The sequence below is a fragment of the Amphibalanus amphitrite genome, unplaced genomic scaffold, assembly GCF_019059575.1.
Source record: "Amphibalanus amphitrite isolate SeventyFive unplaced genomic scaffold, NRLGWU_Aamphi_draft 000106F_arrow, whole genome shotgun sequence".
Lineage (NCBI taxonomy): Eukaryota > Metazoa > Arthropoda > Thecostraca > Balanomorpha > Balanidae > Amphibalanus > Amphibalanus amphitrite.
The window spans coordinates 1,060,009-1,069,109 of record NW_024881601.1 but is presented as its reverse complement, the minus strand read 5'-3'; the positions used below and the strand labels follow the sequence as shown (position 1 = coordinate 1,069,109).

Here is a 9,101-nt window from a genome sequence, read left to right as displayed (position 1 = left end):
GCGCGCGGGCCGGAACGGCGGGCGGTCGACGGCGATCGCACGGAGGTTTCCCGATCGAAATCGATTCTTCTGACTAAAGTAACATACCGTGTACGAACAATGAAAAATTCTGAACACAGTGAACCACAAAGTCGGTAGAGCTGTGCGCTCAATAAGGTACAAATACTCCAACCAGATCGACTCCTTTTGGTCCGCACCATCACTAAATGTTCTGGGAAATCCAGCGTGTGACGTCACACACGGTCCGATCGATGCGGTTTGGGGCTTGGGCCCGGGCGGCAGCGGCCGGCGGCCGGTCACGTGACCAGCTCTGTTCCGCTGCACCCACGCTGGTGGAGAGGTGCGGGCGGCCGGCCGGAGCGGCTCGACGGCAGGTAGCCGTCGCGCAGCGAGCAGCGAGCTCACGGTCACGGCAGCGGCGGCCCGCGACCGGTCCGGTAGCCAGCTGACGGCCGAGTCAGCCCAGCTGTGACGTAGCACTGACGTGACGTCATCCACTGGGAAACTGCCGCCCAGAGCGTGATGGCCTCGGTCACGAATACGATCGTCTGAATCTCTGGAGCGTGTGTAAGAGAAAAAAAAGCATTAGCCTTTAGGAGCCATATTCATAACTCATAAGGAAGGCATACCTAAGCCCGTTTAATGAACGATGCCTCGATGCATGCGATGATTTAGAAGAACAATGCTGACGCCTGACGGCATTGAATTTCTCTGCAAAATGTTTTATATTGCAGGAATGCTCACAGCACGTGCTGAGAGCTTATTCTTCCAGGTCAGGTCCGGACGTCATCCCTATTTTCGTGCGTTCTTCCTTCCTTCCTTATTTTCGTGGTATATAGGGCCTTGGCCTTGCGTTCTTCATTACTCTATGTTCAATGTCCATTTCTGTCAGTCACCTCTCCTTAGGTGCAATAAATCGACAACCAACATCCGAATTCCGAATAAGCTCTCAGATGTTGAAATTTGAATAAAATGTGATTAGCTATGACGAGCCCGTCATAGGCGTAGGAGCAGGGGGCGAGGGCCATGCCCCCCCCCCCCCCCACACACACACATACACACTTTTCAGCCATTTTGAAGTAAATCCTTATTTTTTATTTAAATGCAAAACTAAGAGTAGGAAATGGTTCAGCAGGGTGAGATGAGTACAAAACTGCAAAAAAATTAAAGGGGCATTGGGGCTCCCACAAAGTGACATTGAAGTTTCACTGCCTCCACCCCCCCCCCCCCCCACACACACACACACTTTTCGTGAGGTTCCTACGGCCATGGCGCCCGTGGCCGTCGCCTGTGATCGCTTTCAATCAACACCTTGTGATGATAACTCAGATAGCATTGCAATTAAATGTTGTCATTTGGATTATATCTCGATGTAAGAAAACAGCTTGAACGGTGTATGAATCGACACGGAACAGCTTCATATCACAGTACCTATAAAGTATGTAAAGGCCACAGTTATGGGGTGGGGACTAGGGCTGTTTATTTAAAGCCAAGGGTATAGGCTCTAACAGTGGTGGATCCAACTCAGAGTTTTTTTTTGGGGGGGGGGGGCAAACCATAACAATTTATCGATTCTTACCAAGCCTCGTCCATAGGCGTAATATTAAAATAATGCCGTTTGGGAGGGGCAAATGCCCATTTTGCCCCCCCCCCCCCTGGATCCGCCACTGGGCTCCAAATCCTCCGTTATTTATAAAAAAAGTGAGTGCCCAAGCGTCTGAAATGTTTGAATGGCATGTTGGAGACGTCAGCGGGGTATCATATGCTGCATTTTACAAGTAACATAGGTACCGTCTGTTTTCCAAATGATAGGCAATCGAAGTATGTAGGTATGATTGGTTATGATAGCATTTAACCTTCCTTTGCATTTATACAGAGAGTTGATTTTGGATTAGATCGTAGGCATAGGCGGACGCTTATGCAATGATTCTGCCTATTATTGTCTCTTATGCAGGCCGTTTCAGGTGGGCCCGTATGCGTTTGGTAGCTGTAGAAGGTCGGTTCTATAATGCCTGGCTTCGTTATGCTTATTGCTTCATGCGGCCGAAAATAAAATATGTCTCTGCGAAGATGAGTTGATTAGAGCACATGTTTATGCTTGGTTGCCCGCTGCGAAAACTGAGGGTTGATATACCCTTTAGCCTCATAGTCATAATCTTAAGCATCCCTCGCTGCGCTAAGGTCGCTCAGAATCATGTCGGGATTCCGTCAATGGTGTCGGGCCGCTCAAAACTCATTTCGCCCTCAAAAGTCCCAACCATCAACTTGACCTCAGATTAGTCATCTTAATTTTCTTAAGCGCGTGATGAAACATTCACCGTCGATTCGAAACGTTTAGTATAAGTATTTATATCCCACATATCGATTTGTGACTTTATTTAAACCGCGCCCCGTTGGGCTCTGCCGAGCATCGCGCCCCGTTGGGGGGGGGGGGGCATTTTGCCCCCCCCCCCTAAGATCTCGAGAACCACGCAACCTAGCGACAAGCGGCAAGCGGTGTTGGATAGCCCTATCAGGGAACTACCTTGTGACCCAATTTTATTGACCTAGGTCAAACCGATAACGTCACAGGTCAGGTCAAAGGTCCAATTTTCACCGTTTACAAGCATTTCAAGAAATGCGTTGTAAAATCGAGTAAAATGCATTTCATTGAAAATGATCGATGGGGAAATGTTCTTCAAACACATATTTTGCTATTTGAGGTCACTGATACCAGGTCAAGTCACAGAGGTCAGGTCACGAGGGGGGGGGGGGTCACAATATGAAAGTGTCGTGTGATACATGTTTTATGGTCCATTTTACATGACGAATGCGATTATGTGGGTCAGGCAGCCTTTGGGGCCAGCTTAGGTCACGTTTTGGTCAAGGTCAGGTCAAGGTCAGGTCAAATTAGGTCAAATTTCAAAGTTAATATTTTTGCATAAAATGGGTAGGGGAGAGCGGGGCCAGTTGAAACACGGGGTCAGATGAAACACGGCTTTATTTTCAACAGTATGCAACATATGGCGTTGCCGACACCACTGCGCATCCGCGCTCGACCACTTCCTTTGTCAACGGCGTTTGGGCGGCAAACGGACGGTAATTTTGATTTGACACTTGTTTTTGTGTTTTTGAGGGGCGTTTGGGAGAAATCGTTCTTATGAATATTTTGTGATATCTCATATACCTTTGTTTGCTGAAAGAAGAACTCCTGGCTCCGGAATAACACCTTATTTGGCCCTTCATTCAGCATGATGCCGTCCCTCCAGCTCGTTTGACATGTGCTTTACGGCGCGTGCGAGATGGCGGGAGCGGATGGGGTCAATTGAAACGCTTCTCTGAGGGTCTGTTGAAACAGGGCCACAGGCCGTTTCAATGGACCCCGGTGACCTTTGCAATGGTTATTGTTCAGGGGCTGTAAACATTAAAGGAAATAGTCCACCTTTTAAATGAGCTTTTAAACTGAAATGGTAGTTTAATAGAGCTCAATTTTTTACCCCCTTTTCTCCAGCCTTTTGCTTGAAAGCACACTATAGCCTGATATATTTCTCATTTTTCTCATCCGCCCATTTTACCATAGTCTATGTACTTTATTTCACCTATTATGAGGAACTTTGCACTTTTAGCTTTCCAACGACCTATTGAATGTAGCATTTGGAAAAATAAACCGCACAAAATATCTCATTAAGAAAGTGGCCTTAAAGGGGAAAACATCCCATTGGATAGGTGCAATTGACCCCATGGGCTGGTTAAATTGCCCCTCGCATCGGGGTCATTTGAAACGGGCGTAGAGCTGTTTTATAAGCATGCGTTTGGCAGCAAAATACGTTTGAAACATAATTTTACATATCTTAAAATAAAGCCAAAAGAGCATATTTTTTCATGGCATTGTGCATTTTTCGATATGACAACTAGGTCTCGCTGTGCATGTCAATATATAAAAAGTGGTTCAACTGGCCCCGCTCTCCCCTATCGAATCGATGCAGCTCGTCACGGGGAGTTCAATGGTGGTCTTTGTTTTCCCGTACGTGGTCTAGAATCGCTAAAACTTGAGTTCAAAAATTTGACGTCATCATTTTTGAACAGTTTTTTCGCTATAACTTGGCCAAAAAAACGGTATATCGATCTGAAATTCGGTATGTATATAGAAGAGCGCAGGGACTATCACATATATTCCGGTTTTTCGAAATTCGGAATTTTTTTTTGATTTTTTAAAGTTTTTCTAAAAAAATCAATTTTTTGAATTTTTTGGGGTCAAAAACCCAAAATTTTGAAAATCCGAGATAGCAGTTTTGTAGTGCCGCGTTTTGTCTACTAGACCATATAAAGAACTTTGAAATTGCTTGATAACTGTAGATTTGGTGAGCGTTTCAAGATTGCATGTTTTTTGCTCATTTTTGCTCAAACATGACCTCAGTTTGACCTCAATAACTCCTGACCTAAGGTGACCTAAGACTTGAAATTTAGTGTGAAGGTGTCAAATTGATGCCCGGGAAGGTACTGAAAATTTGGCTGCGCTGCGCGCCGCCGTTTTCTTGCTATTCAGGAAAAACCACAGGGGGGCCAAAATGGCCCCCAAACGGGGCGAGGGTTAATTAACTTCCCAGCTCATTTGATTGAACTGAACTTACTCCAGAACCACGCCTGCTGTGCGCGCTGCACAACACAACCTTCGCCTGACTAGCAGGCCCCGCTGAATAACGAGCATTACGGTGCACCGTCTTTTAAAATCGATATCGGTGCACATCAAAAAGACGTCGCTGAAAATACGCGTACAAGGCCGCCGGAAGTTTCCGTCGGTATTCGCGATATCAATTGATGCGCTGGACGCCGCTCAATCGCCGAGGACACATGACATTCTTGACAGGACATTTGCCTTGCTCTCACGGTTGACAAAGCATGATTAGCTCCGTGGCCTAATAATGAACTTTTGATTGTGGTTTGCAATCCAGATTGTTTATGAAAGTAAACGTTTTGCAGCTATGCTTAAAATAAAACGAATGTTTTGTTGCTGGTAAAGTGTCAAACCAATTCTTTGTGCGAATAGGAAAATATTAAGTAAAAATGAAACATATCTAGTTTTCTTGCTCTCGTTCATCGGCAAACAGCTGCCCATTTTACGAAAAAACTTTCAGTCTTCCAGTTCGCAGTCAGCAAAATCTTATCTAACGGTGTGCAGCCCCGTGCGTCACCGCTACTACGCACGAAGCTACCCGACCTTCGGTTGCGTGCATGCCATCAAACTTGCATTATCGACAGTCACAAAGCAGCCCCGTCGTGAACGGTAGACGAAAGGTCACAGCGGTCATTCATACCCGCGGGCCTGGCGCCAGCGGTGGCGCCGGCCCGGCCGGGAACTGCGGCAAAACACGCCGACAGGTAGGCCAGCGTCGCTAGCGACGACGTCGTTCCCGAGCAACGCCGTGTGGAGCGAAGGTCCGCCATCGACCGCGACGCGCGGGCGCCGGATAGTAGCCAGTCGCCGCCTCACCTGTCGGTCGCGTCGTGTCGGAGCCGGCGCCGGGCCGGCGCCAGGTACCCTCTGCGTGCGGCCGAGCCGCGGACGGTGGGGCGCGCGAACGTCAGCCGGCGACTGGACGGCGCCGCACAGGCCGCCAAGGTGACCCCGAGGGACGGGGTGACGCCACGGCGGCACTGACAGAGAGCTGGGGCGACCAGCAGACAGGTCAGCCAGCTGCTGATAGCATCGACCATCGACGCGCTCTCGGCAGAGCATTCTCCTGGAAGGTATCAATATCTGAAGCTTGAAGGTCACTTCCGAAGGGCAGACGCAAACAATTCCAGGGAAGTGTGCGTTTTGGGCCAATTCAGCCTAAGGATCTCAAAAGAGCCAACCAACGTATGACAAAATGGTGCTGAAGAGAAATCCAAACTCTGCAAAACTTGAGCCTCTGGATAAGGAGAAACTAAGAGAGGAGGAAAATGCGAAGAGGGCAATCTCTCAGTCCACGCTTTATTCCGGGTACGCAGCATGCGTGAAGCTTCATACATTCACTAATCTAACTGGCCGCAGTGTAGGTTATTCCAGTCATGTTACCCTGCAGTGCGTTGATAGGTATTCTTTTATTTTTTCATTATTGCATTTTCTGCTCACATCTTATTGAATCCACCATGATCCTCATTCCTCAATTACCTTCATGATCTCCGTGCACATACCTAAATGCATATTGCAATTTGCAATGCATGCTTTTAATTTCATAGCTAAGGCCCTATAACTGTTTATCGCTGCCGGAGGCACTGCGGCACAGCATAACTTCCGGCGTCTGACGCTAGTGCCACCTGTCGGTAGAAGTACAAGCTATCTCGCGTCTTGGCATTGAGCTTATGGAATATCAAATAGTGATTGCTTAATTTTTTTCATTAGACGTTACATCCAGACTTGACCTCCATTATAAGTTTGAAAGTTATGACAGTCGAATAATTACATTTATGCACGGAGTTGTAGGCTCTACCTACGGGGTAGGTATACATGTAGGTAGACCCTGTGGGTCAAATAAGCATGGTTTTTGTGAACAATTAAAACAAAACTATACAGCTGCTAATTGTTTTGACTTACTTTCAGGACGGGCCAAACTGAGTACCTTCCAAAGCTTGACGACGATGAAGAGCACCCAATGCCATACTTCATTACGGCGACTGCTACCCTGCCTCGGCCCGCCGAAAAACCCTGGGAAAGCTTGGAGGTACCTAACTTGATGTATGAACTAACGTTTTCTGACAAACTTGTTAAGTGTTTGCAGAGTGCAGTATATTATGCAGTATAGTACTTTATGTGACTTGCATTTTTTTTCCGAACGCGTTTGTGGGGTGAAGCTGAAGCACCAATGCCCCGCGATGTGTAGTAGGTACTCATGCTCTGTACTGTCTGGGTTCGCCCCATTGCAGGAGATCCGCGCCCGGAAGCGGATGGACCACTGGCTGCAGAACAAATCGTTCCAGCTGGAGGTGCTCGACGAGTTTCTGGCCGATGTCATCGTCGACGAGCTGGCCACAGTCGCCTCCGTCGCTATGCAGGAGGGCAAGTACAAGGTAAGGAGGATGGTTAGGGTCGACCTGCGTCAGCATCGACTTTCCAATAATGCTGATATCTTGGGCATTAGATCACTTTTGTTTTTACGTGATAACTGATAAACACAGTCTTTTATTCGGACAAGAGTTTCCATATTCATTATCGAACTACCCCGGTATACTATGGAATATGGATGTTATTCAGAGTTCCGTCTCCGTCTTGAGTTGAGATATAATTATTCAACAACGTTTCGGGACTGACAGTCTAGCATCTATACTAACACCTCGCCTCAAACATTCCGAAGATTGTACTCCAGTCCAATCCCTCCACTGTCGCTCAGCGTTCACTCTCCTACCACCGGCAGCTGAAGCAGGACCAGGTGAAGGCGGCCTACATTGAGGAGGAGATTGTGCCCACTGTGGTGGCCGACAGCTGTCTGCTGGCAGTCTGGGAGCTGCTCGTGCACACTGGCCGCACGCTCAACAAGCCCACCTTCGAGGAGGTGTGTATGAGTGTAGGTGGCGCCACGAGCGATGCAGTAGGGGATAGCATATTGGGAGAAGGCTCTGACGGTCTTTATAGACATCAGGTGTAGGTGGCGTCCCGAGCGTTGCAGAAAGGGAAGGTTGCGCATCGGGAAGGATGTGCATGGCCGTCTGGTATAGGCATCAGGTCAAGGGATGACATCCCATTTAAGCTGAAAAGCTTTGTCATCAGGGCCAGGCATGCATCTATAATTAATTCGGAAACCGTGTCACAAGCACAATCGTGTCTACCAGAGCCGGCAGTCGGGCTGACCTCCGTACCCACTGTGACGTCATCAGCTGGAGGCCCGGCTGGACGACACCCCGCTGCACCCAGTGGCTGACCACTGACCACCGTACCCCCTGTGACGTCATCAGCTGGAGGCCCGGCTGGGCGACACCCCGCTGGACCCGATGACTGACCTCCGTACCCCCTGTGACGTCATCAGCTGGAGGCCCGGCTGGGCGACACCCCGCTGGACCCGGTGGCTGACCTCCGTACCCCCTGTGACGTCATTAGCTGGAGGCCCGGCTGGGCGACACCCCGCTGGACCCGGTGACTGAGCAGTGACCACCGTACCCGCTGTGACGTCATCAGCTGGAGGCCCGGCTGGGCGACACCCCGCTGGACCCAGTGACTGACCAGTGACCACCGTACCCCCTGTGACGTCATCAGCTGGAGGCCCGGCTGGGCGACACCCCGCTAGACCCGGTGGCTGAGGCGGCGCTCAAGCAGCACGTGCGCGAGGAGGATGACTGGAAGACCAGCATGGACGAGGAGAAGGCGCTCGGCGGCCTCACATGGGAGACGCTCGTCTTCCACCTGCACAAGATTGCGTCCTCGCTCACACTCAGCGAGAACTTCGCGCTCAGTCAGCTCCAGGTGACGTCACAGCGGTGTGAGGACGCTAGGAGTGGGAATGGGAGGGTGATTGGGAGCAGCGGTAGGAGAGCTAATTGGTTTCTGCGTCTCGATCTGACGTAGCGGACCTGTGATGACTGCGTGGCGCCTCCAGGACCCAGAGAGCCGGTTTAGTGTTTAACTGACGATTGTGGTTCACTCAGAACCCAAGAGCGCCGGTTTAGTGTCAGAGTTCTGACTGTGGTGCCCCCATGACCTGCTAATGGTGGGTGTCTGACCGCTGTGGCGCCCCCTGCAGGACCTGCTGCTGGTGCAGAGCGCCGGCAGCGCCATCTGCGAGGCCTCCTCCGAGGCCGGCCAGAGGGAGCTACAGGAGGCCGACGAACAGGAAAAGGTCAGCCGACCGCCGAGAATCGGCTGAAAAAATACCAACAATGGATCGAGCCCGGACCTGACCTGAACTGACCTGACACGTCAAAATCAGGTCGGTCAGATCAGGTCAGCTTCTATTCGAGACAGTCGCTGAGGAATCAACAGTGTGATAAGGGAGCAATGGACCTAATGCAATGGACCTAATCGGTGTTTGAAGCCCGTTTGAAAAGCGTTGCGCAGGCTTGCAAGCTGCACACCAAATCTTGCTAACCTAATCCTCATTGAGCGGGCGGTACTGTTCGCTACACTTTCGGTGTTTTCGCTCACCAAGTAC

The 9,101-nt window shown here is 49.8% G+C and overlaps 1 protein-coding gene across 1 annotated transcript; it reads left to right on the top strand.

The window, feature by feature from the left end:
* Nucleotides 1-5,500: 5,500 nt before the first annotated feature.
* Nucleotides 5,501-9,101, top strand: LOC122380795. Its single transcript, XM_043364264.1, has 6 exons — nt 5,501-5,962; nt 6,563-6,683; nt 6,886-7,029; nt 7,374-7,511; nt 8,210-8,416; nt 8,694-9,101. Exons 1-6 carry the CDS (start codon nt 5,850-5,852, stop codon nt 8,814-8,816), a joined length of 846 nt encoding a protein of 281 aa, XP_043220199.1. The 5' UTR covers nt 5,501-5,849; the 3' UTR covers nt 8,817-9,101.